The sequence below is a fragment of the Rhinopithecus roxellana genome, chromosome 13, assembly GCF_007565055.1.
Source record: "Rhinopithecus roxellana isolate Shanxi Qingling chromosome 13, ASM756505v1, whole genome shotgun sequence".
In the NCBI taxonomy this organism is placed as follows: Eukaryota; Metazoa; Chordata; class Mammalia; order Primates; family Cercopithecidae; genus Rhinopithecus; species Rhinopithecus roxellana.
In genome coordinates this window covers 100,641,427-100,659,825 of record NC_044561.1, presented here as the reverse complement: position 1 = coordinate 100,659,825, position 18,399 = coordinate 100,641,427, and the positions used below count along the sequence as shown (strand labels likewise).

Here is an 18,399-nt window from a genome sequence, read left to right as displayed (position 1 = left end):
TTTTCTGTCTTTGGCCACAGACCTTAGGACTTAGGCTGATATCTGAGAAGGAAAAACTGGAACTTAGTAGAATCATACTTCCTGTATCTTAATTTTCCAACTCTTATATAAGGTTTGTTTTTTCTAGAGAGAGACTAATCTGGAATGAGAATGAAATCTCATCAGTAAAGGCAAAGCTTTAAGTGGGTCATCTGACTTTGCTTTTGTGCTCTACATTCACCCTGGTCATAAAAGGTCCTTTCATGAGTTTTCTAGGCTTTCATCACTGCCAGCCTCTCCACAGGCATTGTGAAAGTATTAAACTTCCTACCCTCCCCCATGCTTGTCTCATGGACTCTTTCGTAGAGTGCACACTGGACTGTGTTTAGCTCAGCAGGAACTCTTTGCAAACACTGAATACATGAACAATCCTCCTGAAAAGATAAGAGATTTCAGTATTGATTAGCGTCATAGCTGCAGAAGTTAGTGTCTGCCAGTATCTGATAAACAGGGTGACTTGCAGCCTAATTTTTGTGAAATTACTAGGACAAAGTTTAAGAAGTGTTCATGTTAAAGTTACTTATATATAAAACTTGCCTATAGATAATTTCTGTCAATAGGAGGTTGATGAATGCTTCACATAACCTAGATACTCCTAATTAAATGTTTTTTATTTCTTTTTTTCTAGGACACATGTTCAAAGAGCATAATTAACTTTTTAAAAGAAGCTAGTAAGTACTGAAATAGTTTTTTAAGTTTTTTCTACAGAAATGGAGGAGAAAAGGAAACATGGAATTCTGAAGGGCTACTTAGCAAGCTGCTTATGGCATAATCTGGGGTGGGGGTGCATGGTAAAGGATTTGCATTTTACTGAGATCCATACATGTCAAGGCAACTGTATGTAAAATTAGTCATATGTGTTGATTTTTCCAGGACTATAGTCCATCAACTACGATAGGCTCCAAAAAATTCTGGTGAAATTAGCTTCTTGGGGCCTTCCAGTTTACCTACTATGTTATTCCCACTGTAAATATTCTCAACTTTTGGGGTTTCAGCCACTTAAGTTTTTTATTTTCTCTAATGTCTCTAGTATCTGCCTTCCTTTCCTGTCAATGCTAAACTCTGTGGTTCAGCAGTTCATCCATTCTTTTCCCTCATTGCTTATAGCTTCATTACATTCATCTGCCAAAACCTTAATTCTTTATGTTTGCCATACCATTAGTGCTTAGAGCATTTTTTCAGAAAAGAATTCTGGAAAAATGGATCTTATCTCACCGGGGCCCTCAGGGCTGCTGGGCTGCCTGGTGTCAGCACTTCCCGCCATTTTCTATAGCACCAGTATTAGTCTTAATACTTTAAAAAACCATGTCCCACTATCTCCCTCTCCTCTCTTAGCCTTTGATGTTGCTGCGTACCTCATGGGGAAATCTTTAAGATGTCAGATTTCAGTTCCCTCACTTTCCTACAATTTCTCCAACTTTTGCCTTTCTTATGTGCCTTCCCTTGCTTCCCATCTGATTCCTTATCGGCGTTTACACAGATTAGTTCTTGCCTAACTTGACAGACCCTTTCTTGAGTGCAAATCAGTGTCTGTTTTTGCTAGGGTATAAAAATTCTGTATCTAGTCACCTTGACAAAGTTACCCTGTTATTTCCAATAACTTAACCTCATATAAAATCTTGTAGATTTTCTTTTTTTTTTTTTTAAGATGTTTTCTCACTTTGTCACCATGCCCAGCCTAAATTCTCGTAGGTTTTCTATGTTTAGTCAGATTTTCTGCAAGTATTAGTCTCCTTTCTAATTCTTATAATTTTAATTTCTTTTTCTTTTTTAACATTTTTTGTAGAGACAAGATTTTGCTATGTTGTCCAGACTGGTCTTGAACTCCTGGGCTCAAGCAATCCTCTCGTCTCAGCCTCCTAAAGTGCCATTACAGTGGCTGAACCACTGTACGTGGCCAAATTTCATTTCCTGTTGTGAAGGCAAAGACTTTTCTTACAATATTGAAAAGAAGTGATAGTAGATTACTTTATTTCTGATTTTCAGAAGAATGCTTTAAGTTTCTCTCTGTTGAAGATAATTGCATAGTGTTGTTTTTTTAAATAGTAACTGTTTTATCAGATTAAGGAAGGTTTCTTCTATTTCTATTTAAGAGGATTTTTTAAAATCTTGAATTCATGTGTTTTTATCTAGTGTATTTTCTACATCAATTGAAATGGTTGTATGAATTTTCTTTTTTAATATGGGTGAATTATATTTATAGATTTTATGTTCAAATATCCTTGTATATCTTGGATAAACTCAACTGGATCATGATTTATCTTTTTTATATGCTAGATTCAATTTGTTGATACTTTGGTATTATTTTTGAATATATTATATTGTGTAAAAGTGAGCTTGTGATATTCTTTCTTGTAATGTTTTTGTCCAGTTTTGGTGCCTGGTTTTGCTCTCTCCTTAGAATGAGCTGGGAACTAGTCACTCTTGTTTTCTCACCTATAATACCATCTGAGTCCAGTGTTTTTTATGGGGGACAAATTTGAACTTGTGGTCTACCTCTTTAATTGTAAGAATATTCAGGTCTTTTGTTCTTCCTGGGCTAGTTTTTTATTGTGTTTCTAGAGATGCGTTCATTTCTCTTAGTTTTATTTGCCTATAGTTGTAGATAATCTCAGGTTTTTATCTGCTACTTCTGTAATTATTTCCACTTTTGATTTATAATGTTAGCTTGTGGGCTGGGCGTCATGTCTCACGCCTGTAATCCCAGCACTTTGGGAGGTCAAAGCGGGAGGATCACAAGGTCAGGAGATCGAGACCATCCTGGCTAACACGGTAAAACCCCGTCTCTACTAAAAATACAAAAAAAAAATAAGCTGAGCGTAGTGGCAGGCACCTGTAGTCCCAGCTACTCGGAAGGCTGAGGCAGGAGAATGGCGTGAACCCAGGAGGCAGAGGTTGCAGTGAGCCGAGATCGCACCACTGCACTCCAGCCTGGGTGACAGAGCGAAACTGTCTCAAAAAAAAAAAAAAAAATTAACTTGTGTCTTCTCTTTTTACCTGTTTGTTAATTTATCAAATAACTATTTTTGGCTTTGTTTCATTTTTATTATACAATAAAAATGAAATTCTTTTCATTGTATTTCTTTTCATTGATTATTCCTATAATTCTTAAACAACTTTATAATTGATGTAACAATAACCTGTACACATTTAAAGTGTAAAATTTATTACGTTTTGTCCCATGTATAGAGCAGGAAAGTATCACCACAACAAGAGTGTGAACATACAATCTCTCCCCAAAGTTTTCTTGTGCCTTTTATAATCACTGCCTCTTGCCCTTGCCCACTCCTTCATCCCCAAGCAACCATTGGTCTGTTTTCTGCCACTATAGATTAGATTGTATTTTCTAGGGTTTTATACAAGTGAAATCACATAGTATAGTAATAACCATGTATTTGTTTGTTTCTTTCTTTCTTTTTTTTTTTTTTTTGAGATTGAGCCTTGCTCTGTCACCCAGGGTAAAGCACAGTGGGGTGATCTTGGCTTACTGCAAGCTTCGCCTCCTGGGTTCACACCATTCTCCTGCCTCTGCCTCCTGAGTAGCTGGGACTCTAGGCGCACCTGCCACCACGCCCAGCTAATTTTTGTATTTTTAGTAGAAATGGGGTTTCACCATGTTAGCCAAGATGGTCTCCATCTCCTGACCTTGTGATCCACCCACCTCAGCCTCCCAAAGTGTTGGGATTACAGGCGTGAGCCACCGCTCCCGGCAACTGTGTGTTTCTGATCCTTTGTCAGGGCTAGCCAATTCCTAGAGACAGTGAATAACTCACTCATACGCTAGCTGCCTCCTTTATGTGGCTCTCATAGGACTTTAACACCTCTCTATTATCCACCTGCCCTGTTCATTTCAAGATCAGATACCAGGAAACTAAGGATATCCCTATGCTGTAAAACTCACTGAAATTATTCAAACTAGCCAGCCCTAAACATGCTTACCCTGCCTTGTCCATTCCTTCCACTGAAACCATGTAAAGGCTCTTGCCCATGTTTTTATCCCATTCTCTTGGCCTCCTGACTGACCCTAGTGCTTCCTCATGTGGCCCTTGCATGGCATGGTGTGCGCCTTCCTCTTCGGAACTGCGAGTAACTATCTTGTCAGTGGCAATCACCTCCTGATGTGTTGGCCTCATCATACTTGAATAACAATGAAATCTATGTTTTAAGGCCAGGCGCAGTGGTTCACGCCTGTAATCCCAGCACTTTGGGAGGCCGAGGCAGGCGGATCACGGGGTCAAGAGATCGAGACCTTCCTGGCCATCATAGTGAAATGCTGTCTCTACTAAAAGTACAAAAATTAGCTGGGCATGGTGGTGCGTGCCTGTAATTACAGCTACTTGGGAGACTGAGGCAGGGAATCGCTTGAACCCGGGAAGCGGAGGTTACGGTGAGCCAAGATCGTGCCACTGCACTCCAGCCTGGTGACAGAGTGAGACTCCATCTCAAAAAAAAGAAAAACTGTCAAATGATATTCCAAAGTGGTTGTACCATTTTATATTTGCACCAAAAATGTCTGAGGGTACTGATTGCTCCATATCCTTGACAGCACTTGGTGTAGCTGTTGTTTTAATTTTGGTCACTTTAGTGGGCATATGCTGATATTTTATGTTTTACTTTTTATTTCCCTAATGATTAATAGTTTGCAGCATCTTTCATGTGCTTATTTCCCTTCCATATATCTTATTTGATAAAAATATCTGTTCAAATATTTTGCCCATTATTTTGTTGGGATACTTATTTTCTTACTGTTGAGCTTTGAGAGTTCTTTATATATCTGGATACCAATCCTTTGTCAGATATATTTTTTGCAAAATTTTCTCCCAGCCTGTGATTTGCCTTTTTGTTCTCCTGTCTTTAAAAAAAAAAAATTGTAGTTAAATATACACATAATATGAAATTTAACATTTTAACTCTTTTTAAGTATACAGTTTTGTGGTATTACGCATAGTCACATTGTTGTGCAACCATCACTGCCATCCATCTCTGGAACTTTTTCATCCTCCCTAACTGAAATTCTGTACACATTTAAACACTAACTTCTCATTCCTCCTTAACCCAGCCCCTGGCAACCATCATTCTGTTTTCCTTCTCTATGAGTTTGACTGCTCTAAGTACTTCATATAAGTGGAATCATACAATATTTTAATTTTGTGACTGGCTTATTAGTATAATGTCTTCAAGTTTCATGTGGTAGCATGTGTCAAAATTTCCTTCCTTTTTAAGGCTAACATTCCATCGTATGTATATGCCACATTTTATTTATCCATTCATCTGTTGATGGACACTTAAGTTGCTTCCTCCTTTTGACTATTGTGAATAATGCTGCTATGAATGTTGGTGTATAAATATCTATTCGAGTTCCTGCTTTCGATTCTTTTGGGTATGTTCCCAAAAGTATAATTGCTAGGTCGTATGTTAATACATTTAGTTTTTTGAGGAATTGCCATACTGATTTCTGCAGTAGTGGTACCATTTACATTCCAACCAGCAATGTTCAGGGTTCCAGTTTGTTAACATTCTTGCCAACCCTTGTTGTTTTCTGGATTTTTTTTTGGGGGGGGGGGGGGCAGGGGGTTTTATTTATTTATTTATTTATTTATTTATTTATTTATTTTGAGGCAGAGTCTCACTCTGTCACCCAGGCTGAAGTGTAGTGGCGCGATCTCGGCTCACTGCAGCCTCTGCCTCCCGGGTTCAAGCGATTCTCCTGCCCCAGCCTCCCGAGTAGCTGGGACTACAGGCGCGCATCACCACGCCTGGCTAATTTTTTGTATTTTTAGTAGAGGCGGGGTTTCACCGTGTTAGTTAGGGCTGGGATTATAGGCGTGAGCCACTATGCCTGACTTTTTTTTTTTTTTTTTTTAAACAATAGCCATCTTGATGGGTATGAAAAAGGTTTTTTGGTGTTTCTTTTTTTTGAGACAGAATCTTGCTGTGTCACCCAGGCTGGAGTGTAGTGGCGCAGTCTTGGCTCACTGCAACCTCTGCCTCCTGGGTTCAAGCAATTCTCCTGCCTCAGCCTCCCAAGTAGCTAGGACTACAGGCGCCCGCCACCACACCCAGCTAGTTTTTGTGTTTTTAGTAGAGATGGAGTTTCACTATATTGACCAGGCCGGTCTTGAATTCCTGACCTCACACTCCATCTGCCTCAGCCTCCCAAAGTGTTGGGATTACAAGGATGAGCCACCATGCCCGGCGGGGTTTTATTTATTTATTTTTTTTAAGAGACAGGGTCTTTCTCTGTCACCCAAGGTGTAAGTGACACCAGTCATAGCTCACTGTAACCTGAAACTCCTGGACCCAAGCAATCCTCCTGCCTCAGCCTTCCATGTAGCTAGATCTACAGGCACATGCCACCATACCCGGCTAACTTTTTGTTTGTTTTGAGACAGAGTTTTGCTCTTGTTGCCCAGGCTGGAGTGCAATGGCATGATCTTGGCTCTCTACAACTGCAACCTCCTCTTCCTGGGTTCAAGTGATTCTCCTTCCTTGGCCTCCCAAGCAGCTGGGATTACAGGCGCCCGCCACCTCGCCTGGCTAATTTTTTATATTTTTATTAGAGATGGGGTTTCACCATGTTGGCCAGACTGGGCTCGAACTCCTGACCTCAGGTGATCCACCCACCTCGGCCTCCCAAAGTGCTGGGATTACAGGCGTGTGCCACCACACCTGGCCCCTAGCTAACTTTTAAATGTGTTTTGTAGAGATGAGGTCTTACTGTGTTGGCCAGGCTGGTCTTGAAATTCTAAGCTCAAGTCATCCTCTCACCTCAGCCTCCCAAAGTGCTAGGATTACAGGTATGAGCCTCCACACCTGGCCCCTTTGCCCATTGTAGTAATTAGGTTGTTTTTGTTGTTGAGTTGTAGGAGCTCTTTATATATTCTGGATTTCGGTTCCTTATCAGATATGTGATTGGCACACATTTTTTTCCATCCATGGATTGCTTTTTCATTCTATTATAGTATTCACAGAAGTGTTTAATATTGATGAGGTCCTACTTTAATCTGTGTTTTGTTTTGTTGCTTGTGCTTTTGGTGTTATATCCAAGAAATTGTTGCCAAATCCAATGTTGTGAAACTTTGCCCCCTGTTTCCTTCTGAGTTTTATAGTTTTAAGACTTAAATTTAGATTTTCAACCCATTTTTAGTTAATTTTTGCATGTGGTATAAGGGAAGGGTCCAGTGTTACTGTTTCGCACGTAGATATACCGTTTTCCGAGTACCATTTGATGAAAAGGCTGTCCATTGAATTGCTTTTGCAACTTTTATTTGGGCATATTTATGTGAGTCTGTTTGGTTCTAAATTTTGCTCCATTGATCTATGTGTCTGTTCCTCTGCTAATACTGTCTTAAATATGGTAGCTATATAGTAAGCCTTAATACTGAGTAGATAGATTTCTCCCATTTTATTGTTCTTTTTCAAAATTGTCACTGGTTTGTTTTTATTTTTTACTTTATGCAGATAACCTATACTATACTTTGGTTTCATGTATCAAGTAGTTTGTTCCAAGTTGTGCTTTAAGCAGAACAAATAAACTTTCCTATTGTTCTTTGTGTTAATCTGCAATATAAACCTATACCAAATTCTATTTTGTGTGTGTGTGTTTGTTGTAGCAATCTGACTGACTTTCTTACCTCCAGACTCATGTCTTTCAAGGTCCCCAACTGAATCTTGTTTTAGGTGGAACTTAGAAGCTGTAGAACTTTAGAATCTATTTCACAGCCTTACTAGTCTAGTTTCATTCTCTATGTAATGTCGTCTATGGAAGTGAGCTGCTCTCCGGTGCCTTAGTTTCACTAATGTTGGGGAAGGTCTCTTCTCTTTGTTTTGGACTTCTCTATCACATTGCCTTTCTCCAGAGAAGACCTATAATGAAAGTTGGTATCTGGTGTTCTAGGACTTCTTCAGAAGCTTGCCAGTTTTTCAAGCTGATTTCTGTCACTGGCAGCTCTTCAGAGTGCTGTTCCTACTCCACCCTCCCTTGGTGGTATGTATCAAGTTTTCTACTCATCAGCACCCACCTACTCCTGCCTACTTGTTTCTCAGATATCTGCTGCCTGGCTAGCTCATTGCTGCTTTTGTCACTCTTAGAGCTGTCTTCTTCCCTTTTTTGGCTTTCTGCCTGACTTCCAGGGCAGCTACTCTGTCATTGCCTGTCTGCCATTCTGTCCTTTTTCCCACCACCCCCAACAGGTACAACATGTACTCTAATAACACACATTCTCAATGTTCAAATTAACCTCATCACTTTCCCCACCACATTCCCCAAAACTGGTCATCCTCCAGCTTATAGCATTGAAGGTCACTGAAGTTAGACATCTGGGCCTTGCTTACCTCCAACATCTCATTAGCCTTCGATTCTACCCCTACAAATTCTCTTCTCAGTCTCCTTTAGATATTCCTGCCCTGCTGTGAGATCCATCTGGTTTGTTTTCTAGATTACTTCTGAAAGCTTCAGTCAGTGACCCTCCTTACTTCAGACCCCACTAGTTGATCCTTCACTCTGCCATCAATCATTGTTTCTAAAATCTAAATTGTTCCATTTAACCTCGCTGTGATGAAACCTTTGGTAGTTCTCCAGTGTGTTCTGTGGTAATTTAAAACTTTCATTGTGATGTCCAGGCCCCTTCATGATCTGATCGCTGCCTCTTCCGGCCTCATTGTGTGCATTTCCCCGCCCCACCCTATCCTCACCCACCCTGGTCTTTCATGTCTTCCATTTTTACATTCGTTTAGCAGATATTTGTTGAAGCCCCACATGATGCCCTTACCTAGGTCTTTGTTGTTCCCAGGACCAGACAGGCTTTTTTAAGCTCCCAAGTCATCTCACTTTGAAAGACTATGTCTCACCCTTGTCTTGGCCAATTACTCTTTATCCTTCCAAGTTCAATGATTGTCCTACTGCACGCCAGCCAGAGTGAGAGAGCAAGACCCTATCTCAGTAAATAAAACTAAATAAATAAACCAGCCATAGTTTATTTAATCACATCTCTCTCCCCCACTGATAGACATTAAGGGTATTTCCAGTTTTCTTCTCTTGAAAACAGTGCTACATTGAATAACCTTGTACATGGGTCACTTTGAAAGTATGGATATGTATCTGTGGAATAAGTTTCCAGAAGTGGAATTGTGTCAGAGGGGTTGTGCATTTGTAATTCTGATGAATATTTATAGATTATATGAGAGTACCTGTTTACCCAAACTCTTGCCAGTGCAGCATTGTCAAAGTTTTTTATGTTTGCTAGTGTGATAGATAAAAAATGGTATCTCCCAGCATTGCTTTCTCTGATCATCAGTGAGGCTGGGCATCTTTTCATACATTTAAGAGAACTATATGGTTTTTTTGTGTGTGAGTTATGTTTCATATCGTTTACCCGTTTTTCTTTTAGACTGTTGGTCCTTTTTTTCTTAATCTGTAAACCCTTTATGTATTAGGGAAATTGGTCTTTGTGAATGAGTTGCAAATATGTTTAAAAAGGTCATTCTTTAATGTGGAAGCAGCTGTTTTAGTGGAATTGTGGAAAAAGAAGCCAGATTTCTATGGAGACAACCCTTTCTAGAGATTTGGCTATGAAGCAGAGTAGAGACATGATAGCTGGAGGATTGATGTAGATGCAAAGAAGTTTTTCATCTTCTTTGAAAACTTAATTGTGTTAAAAACTGGTATGAAAGGGAGGGTTAAAGCTAGAGATGGTGGTAGAAAAAAATGCAGGGTTCCTAAAGGACTGAGATTCTTGGGTGGAATTTCAGGGAAGGGGAAAATTTCTGGATATAGTGACTGGTGAGTTAAGGGTGTCCGGTCCAATGGCTTTTATTTTCTTGGAAGTGTAGGCAAGGCCAACAGCCAAATGTGTGGGAGGAGATGGTTAGAGGGGAAAGGAGGTTTGAAGTAATCGCTATGGAGAATTGGAGAGAGCTAAGGAAAGACAGAAAGACTGCAGGAAGTGCTTAGGGTTCCACTGAAGCAGAAATAGTGATTTGTAGTGATACAACCCTTATGAGTTGTTTGATTTTTTTTTTTTTTTTTTTAAAGCAGCATTTGGCAGTCCAAGTATAGGGCTGACAGTTTGGGATTTTTCTTTCTATGTTGGTGTAAAAGAACAGTGTCGCGAGGGAAGTTAGGACAAAAGAATGATTGAACTGACACCAGGTTTTCTTGATTTGCTAGAGAAGGAAATAAAGATAGAGCAGAGATATTGAAAAGAATTAGAGAGGGGTTCAAGAGACTGAAGGCCTGGGTGAGGTCAGAGAGCAGGTGTAGTAGGCATAACAGGCAGAACTACAAGGATAGAAAGTGTGGTTTGGAGAGTGGGAAGGCAAGATTTATTCAGTATGGGGGCTTTTCTGGGTAATGACAGAATCTGGAGTACAGCCATTGTCATGAGTGGCCCAAGTATAGTAGAGAGATAGGGTCTTTGGAGTTAAGGAAGTCAAGGAACTGAGAGGCTGGCCTAGATGTGGATTTTGGTTGTCATCCATGAGGATATTGAAGTCATCCAGGAGAATAGCAAGCCTAGGGCAAAGGAAGAAAACTGAGACACTTACAGTGTCTTCAGTGAAAGGAAAGCACAAGGCAAAAAACTTTCAAAAACAGGGACTGTTAGGCCGGGTGCAATGGCTCACACCTGTAATCCCAGCACTTTGGGAGGCCAAAGCAGGTGGATCACTTGAGGTCAGGAGTTCAAGACCAGCCTGGCCTACATGGTGAAACCCCATCTCTACTTTTGTTCTTTTCCCTTGTTCTTGTATTACCTTTCTGTAAAGGAATTTTTATTATAGGCTAATTGTTATTCCCACCAGTATTTGAGTCCTTTTCATATGACTCTTGCCAGCACTGGATATTTCATATGATTGGTCTCTTCTGTGAGCACCACTCACTCACTGGAGAGTGCACCACTGTACTCCAGCCTGGGAGACAGAGCGAGAATCTGTCTCAAAAAAAAAAAGAAAGAAAATAGAGTTCCTAAATACTCCCTGCCCGCAACACCTGCACAGCCTCCTTATTATCCACATCCTGCACCACTGTGGTACCTTTGTTGCAACTGATGGACCAATATTGACTCCTCATTATCACTCAAGCTTTGGTGTTGTGCATTCTGTAGATCTGGATAAATGTATAATGACATGTGTCTACCATTGTACTATCATACAGAAGAGTTTGACTGCCCTGACAATCCTCTGCTCCACCTACTTACTCCTCTCTCCTTTTCGTAGCCCCACAACCACTGATTTTTTTTTTTTTTTTTTTTTTTTTTTTTTTGAGACGGAGTGTTGCTCTGTCCCCCAGGCCAGAGTGCAGTGGCGCGATCTCAGCTCACTGCAAGCTCCACCTCCTGGGTTCATGCCATTCTCCTGCCTCAGCCTCCCGAGTAGCTGGGATTACAGGCGCCCGCCACCACGCCCAGATAATTTTTTGTATTTTTTAGTGGAGACAGGGTTTCACCATGTTAGCCAGGATGGTCTTGATCTCCTGACCTCGTGATCCGCCTGCCTCAGCCTCCCAAAGTGCTGGGATTACAGGCATGAGCCACCCACTGTGCCCGGCCCTTTTTAGAAAAAAAAAACAAACAAAAAACAAGGTCTTGCTCTGTCACCCAAGCCTGAGTGCAGTGATGCAATCACACCTCACTGCAGCCTCGACCTCCCAGGCTCAAGTGATCTTCCCACTTCAACCTCCTAAGTAACTGAGACTACACGCACACACCACCATGCCCAGCTAATTTTTGTATTTTTTATAGAAACGTGGTCCTGCTATGTTGCCCAGGCTGGTCTTGAACTCCTGAGCTCAAGCAATTTGCTTGCCTTGGCCTCTCAAGGTTTTGGGATTACAGGCATATGTCACCACACCTGGACTTTTTTTTTTCCTTGTTTTTTTTTTAACCAGTGATCTTTTACTGTCTCCATGGTTTTTCACATTGGTTTCTTTTGCTTAGTAATATGTGTTTAAGTTTCTTCTATGTATTTTCATGTTTTTAGCTTATTTCTTTTTAGCAGTGAGTAATATTTCATTGTCTGGATGTGCCATCACTTACTTATCCATTCACCTACTGAAGGATATCTTGATTGCTCCCAGTTGTGGCAATTATAAATAAAGTTGCTGTAAATGTCCATGTGCAGGTTTTTTTTAATGGCATAAGTTTTCATCTCATTTGGGTAAATACCAAGGAGCACAATTGCTGGATCATATGTTAAGAGCATATTTATTTTTTTGAGAACTACCAAACTGCCTTCCAAAGTGGATGTACCATTTTACATTCCCACAAGCAGTGAATGAGAGTTCCTACTGCTCCATATTCTTACAAACATGTAGTATTCTCAAATGTTTTGGATTTTAAAACCAAAATCCATTTTAATAGATGTGTAGTGGTATCCTGTTTTAATTTGCAATTCCCTAATGTCTTGATGTTCTATGTCTTTTCAGATGCTTATTTGCCGTACTGTATATCTTCTTCGGTGAGATGTCTGTTCAGGTCTTTTGCCTATTTTTAATCTAGTTGTTAGTTTTCTTGTTGAGTTTAAGAATTCTCTGTCCTTTGTCAGCTGTATCTTTTGCAAACATTTTCTCCTAGTCTGTGGCTTGTCCTCTCATTCTCTTGGCATTGTCTTTCACAGAGTAGACATTTTATATTTTAATAAAGTCCAGACTCTCAGTTATGTTCTCATGGATCATGCCTTTGATGTTATATCTAAAAAGTTCTCACCATACCCAAAGTCATCTAGATTTTCTCCTGTTATTTTCTTGGCATTTTATAGTCTTATGATTGATATTTAGGTCTGTGATTCATTTTTAGTTAATTTTTGTGAAAGATATAAGGTCTGATATGGATTAATTTTTCTGTATGTAGCTGTCCAGTTCGTGTCATTTGTTGAAAAGACTATCTTGCTCCATTTTATTGTCTTTGCTCCTTTGTCAGTTGACTATATTTATGTGGGTCTGTTTATGATCTTTGTTCTGTTCCATTGATCTATTTGTCTTGTCTTTTGCTAATACCACACTGTCTTAATTACTATAACTTTAAAGTAAGTCTTGAAGTCCAATAGCATTAATCTTTGACTCTTCTTTAATATTGAGTTGCCCCTTCATAATCTTAATGTCTCTCCATGTAAACTTTAGAATCAGCCTTTTTATATTCACGAAATAACTTGCTGAGATTATGATTGATATTGCATTGAATCCATAGACTTATTTGGGAAAAACTGACATCTTGACAATATTGAGACTTCCTATCCATAAACATTGTTTGTGATGGGCTTCTTTATGTTCAGAAGCTTTTATTTTTTCTGCTGTGAGATATTCTACTTCTACCTTTATGATTTCTTACATTGCCTTTTATACTTAGAAACTTTTTCCTCATCCTGAGTTCGCATATTCATTTATTTTCTTTTAAAATGTGTTTTTCAAACATTTAGTTTCTAAACCTATGTGGAATTTATTTTGGTATATGGAATGAGATGGTGGTCTAATTCCCTCCCCTCAAATATGTAGTTATTTTTCCCAAAACCATTTTCTATTGATTTATCAAGAATAGACATGTATACATGTATAATAGTCAGCCTTCCACTTGTTTTTTGACCCTTGTGAAGGAAATTGTTTGAGTTTCCAATTTTGGATTAGGCTCAGGTAGTAATTGAGCTGGGTTCTGCCAGAGATCAATGTTAATTCACTATCCAGATCTTCCACAGAGTTATAAAAATGTAAGTTTTATGAAAATCTAACAGTATATCACTGGTTTAATGATCACAGCCTAGGAAGAATGGGGAAATGGTCAAAATCTCATGTGGGTGCACCTGAAGGCCACTGTTAAATCCATCTCCCTGCTAGGCACCACTGCTGGCACCAGGGGCAGACTCCTGGGGTGTATATGAACCACCTACATCTCCCTCTCTTCCTCTGTACCCCTAAGATTTTCATGTGTCCCCTAAGGATGTATGTCCTACTTCCCTTGGAGAGTCACTACCATGTTGAACACTTTAGACTGTGAGTCCTGTGAAGATGGGGCTTGTGAGTGTATTGCTCCCCAGTTATTTCTCTAGCATTAGCTCAGTATGGGGCATAAAAATCTGAATGGATGAACAAACCACTATTACTGGTGGGAACGTGCTACTATCTTACGTGGCTTGAGGTGGCATAAAGGTTGAGAACAGCTATATAATGTGTTCCTTGAAGGGCAGCAGTACATCAGTGCAGTCAGCCTACCTTCTCCATACTTCTCACTCTGAAAACTGTAAAGCTGCACCTAGCAATCAACTTGGGATCTTTAAAAGGGACTGCTCCCTAGCTCTCACCCACAAAGCTGCAGTCTAGCACGGGTGACTTTTTAAAAAAAGTTTTTTGGGCCAGACGCAATGGCTCACACCTGTAATCCCAGCACTTTGGGAGGCTGAGGTGGGCAGGTCACCTGAGGTCGGGAGTGTGAGACCATCCTGACCAACATGGAGAAACCCCATCTCTACTAAAAATACAAACATTCACCGGTCATGGTGGCACATGCCTGTAATCTCAGCTACTTGGGAGGCTGAGGCAGGAGAAATCGCTTGAACCCAGGTGGCGGAGGTTGCGGTGAGCCAAGATCACACCATTGCACTCCAGCTCAGGCAACAGTGCGAGACTCCGTCTCAAAAAAAATAAAAAAGGAGTCCTATTAAGACTTATTTTTATTTTTACGGGTTGGATATCTCTAATCCCAAAATATGAAATGCTCCAAAATTTGAAACTTTCTGAGCACAGACATGATGCTCAAAAGAAATGCTCACTGGGACATTTTGGATTCAAAATTTGGATTAGGGACTGGGTGTGGGGGCTCACACCTGTAATCATAGCACTTTGGGAGGTTGAGGCAGGAGGATCAATTGAACCCAAGAATTTGAGAGCAGCCTAGGCAACATAGTGAGACTCTGTCTCTACAGAAAATTTTAAAAATTAGCCAGGCATGGTGATACATGCCTGTAGTCTTAGCTACTCAGGAGGCTAAGGCAGAAGAATCACTTGAGTCCAGGAGGTAGAGGCTGCACTGAACTATGATCATACCACTGTCTCCATCTTGGGCAACAGAGCCTGACCCTATCTCTTTTAAAAAAAAAAAAAATCTGAAACACTGCTAGTCCTCAACCGTTTTAGATAAGGGATAGTCAATCTTTATAAAGACTCAGTTAGTTATTGGATATCTGAGGAAGCATGCATATCAGGATCCCAAAAGATCATTGGTTTAGTCACACATTTTAATAGCTTGGAAATCCAGAATACTCTTCTGGTGACCAGCTCAGACATAGTCATGATAATATAGGACCTCATCTAACATGGTTCCCTGTTTTCCAGATAAGCATGGATTCCTGGTTCACTCTTGTTCTGCTTGGCAGTGGTCTGATATGTGTCAGTGCCAACAATGCTACCACAGGTAAATTGTAATTTGATAAGGCTGCTATTTGAAATGAAATTTTGCTTTCACATTTAATGAGCCAAATTTGAAAACCAAGATAGTATTTGAAGAAAGGAATATAAAAATTTTATTCAAAGTGATGGTAAAATAGATGTCTTCAGAAATCTTGGAATTGTATTGAATGCTCAGCATTGTTTTTCATGCATATAACTGCTTTAAATAAGTCAAAGAGATTATGTGTTATTTCCTGAAAAGTAAAATAAACTGTTGACATTTACAACTCTGTATATGGTTTCTGAGGAACTGAGTGAAGAATCTTATGTCTTTCTCCCTTAAACCGTAGTCCTTTGGAGGAGGTAGGAAAGGTCCAGCATTAGATAAAAACATAGCAGGTGGGTGGGTATTGGGGGGTTGGTCTTTGCTTGGTCTCCATATGTTTGAGAGTTTATTAAGGCTTGCTGCTTTGTGTCTCACAACCTTTTAGCCTCACATTCTTCATGTGATATTTGCTTGTTTTTTGGTGTTTGTAGTTGCACCTTCTGTAGGAATTACAAGATTAATTAACTCATCAACGGCAGAACCAGATAAAGAAGAGGCCAAAACTTCAAATCCAACGTCTTCACTAACTTCTCTTTCTGTGGCACCAACATTCAGCCCAAATATAACTCTGGGACCCACCTATTTAACCACTGTCAATTCTTCAGACTCTGACAATGGGACCACAAGAACAGCAAGCACCAATTCTATAGGCACTACAATTTCACCAAATGAAACGTGGCTTCCAGATAACCAGTTCACGGATGCCAGAACAGAACCCTGGGAGGGGAATTCCAGCACCGCAGCAACCACTCCAGAAGCTTTCCCTCCTTCAGGTACTAGAGATGATTCTCTTTATTCTTTTGCTCTTTGTTTGTGTTTCCTAGCCTTAAAATTTCTTCAAGTAAGTAAAATTGCTCAAGTGAAGTAATGAAACCTATATTTGGAATTTTTAGGCATATCTGGTTAGCATAAGTGAAGAGGAAAGAAGAAAGATTCTGGAGAATATCATTCTGCTAGGTGGGATCCTGGTTAGATTGAGAGGACTTAAATGTGTTTAAAGGTAGAGAAGAAGGCTTAAAAAGAGAAAGAGAGGAGCTCATTGACGATGCAAGAGACTGAAGATGAAAAGACACAGAGAATGAGTAATAAGATTAGGTTTGAAAAGGGAGGGATCCATGGAGACGATGGAAAGGAGAATGGATATTGATGTCCATGACAATTAGGTATGGCGTGGGAGGCCAGTGGCCAGGGGTGTCATTAGAGAGGCTCTGGGAAATGGTTACATTGCAGTGCCAGTTGTTCAGGGCCTCAGGTTGAAGCATTAGTCCCAAGGATAAAATCAGAGACGTGGGTCTGAGACCAGGACAGGTAAGACAAGTTTCTGACCTCTTTGAACCTTAGGTACCTTGTCTGTAAAAGAGGATTAGAGAGACCCTCAAAGGGCTTCTGTGAGGAGTAAATGTAACTGTCATCCCTTTTCTAGCAAAAATCACTCTTTCCTCGTCTGTGTTCCCCAGCCCTTTGGCTCTAATTTTTTCCCAATTAGATGGTGAGTGCCCCTAAGCAGAATCACGTCTCGCTCATGGGGAACATTCAGGAACTGCTTGCTCAGTTGATTCTCATTTATTGCTACAGATGATATCTTTTACTATGCCTTATAACTCAGACCCTTCACTTGCCAGCTTTTCCCCATATTTTCTACCATAAAGACAAGACAGCATTTGCAGTTAAGAGGGCAGTCTTTAGTACCACACTGAGTTTGAATCCCAGCTTTTCCATAAACCAGTCATGTTTATGGCATAGCTGGCTTACTTGATCTCTCTACCTCAGTTTGTCTATGAAACAAGAATGAGTGATAGTAATAGTTCTTACCTCATAGAGGAGATATTAGGATTAAACAAGTTAATATGGGTAAAGCACTTACAAAGATGCCTGCACAGGTTAAGCACTATTTTTAAGTGTGAGCTGTTAGTATTGTTGTGATTATTGCTTTGATAGTTCCCAGTAAAATATGTGAAGGTACCTTTAATGCAGATGGCATCCCACTATTCTTGATGAAATAGGGGACTGCAGACAAGTAATGTCTGACACTTGCTTTGTGCTTTAAAGTTAATGTAGTTTTGTCATAGTTATTACTGTGTGCTAGGCATTGTACTAAGAGTTTTCTAGAATAATCCTGTGAGGTAAGTTCTATTTTATGCTTTATAGGTAAAAGTATTTTACAATGATGAAACTGTAGTTTGTGGAATGTTTTTCAATGTACAGGTCATGACACAATTCATGAAATCACTTTAGCGGGCCACCACTAGTTTTGTTTTGTTTTGTTTTGTTTGTTTTGTTTTGTTTTTTGAGACGGAGTCTCGCTCTGTCACCCCGGCTGGAGTGCAGTGGCCGGATCTCAGCTCACTGCAAGCTCCGCCTCCCGGGTTTACGCCATTCTCCTGCCTCAGCCTCCCGAGTAGCTGGGACTACAGGCGCCAGCCACCTCGCCCGGCTAGCTTTTTGTATTTTTTAGTAGAGAGGAGGTTTCACCGTGTTAGCCAAGATGGTCTCGAACTTCTGACCTCGTGATCCGCCCGTCTCGGCCTTCCAAAGTGCTGGGATTACAGGCTTGAGCCACCGCGCCTGGCCTGTTTTGTTTTGTTTTAATGGATGATCCAGTTCCATGTTTATTCTTTTAATGTTACATACAATTTTTTGAAATTTTAGTAACAACATAAAATGTTGGGTGTGGCCATTGCTTAGGGAGAAAAGCAGAATAACTTGTACAAACTGAATGAGTGAATGGAAAAGGTAGAGACTAACACAGGCCTGACTGACTGGACAGCCCATGTTCTGTTCTTTACTGTCTTTCATTTAACAGTTCTGTGACATGACCATGGATAATCATCTCCTTTTAAGAGATGCTTAATTTCAGACTATATATAGAGGTTAAGTGATTTGC

General features: G+C 40.1%; 1 protein-coding gene across 9 annotated transcripts in view; it reads left to right on the top strand.

Annotated features, from left to right (window-relative positions):
• PTPRA (protein tyrosine phosphatase receptor type A) overlaps positions 1-18,399 on the top strand; it is a 161,611-nt gene that overhangs the window by 74,668 nt on the left and 68,544 nt on the right. For 5 of the 9 annotated variants that reach the window (XM_030915911.1, XM_030915905.1, XM_030915909.1 and 2 more), the window contains 2 exons: positions 15,356-15,434; positions 15,947-16,288. In XM_030915911.1, coding sequence (XP_030771771.1) covers positions 15,356-15,434; positions 15,947-16,288 — 421 coding nt within the window. Of the gene's footprint in view, positions 1-667; positions 711-15,355; positions 15,435-15,946; positions 16,289-18,399 lie in introns of all 9 variants that reach the window. The other 4 variants (XM_030915912.1, XM_030915910.1, XM_030915906.1 and 1 more) reach the window with 1 other exon arrangement.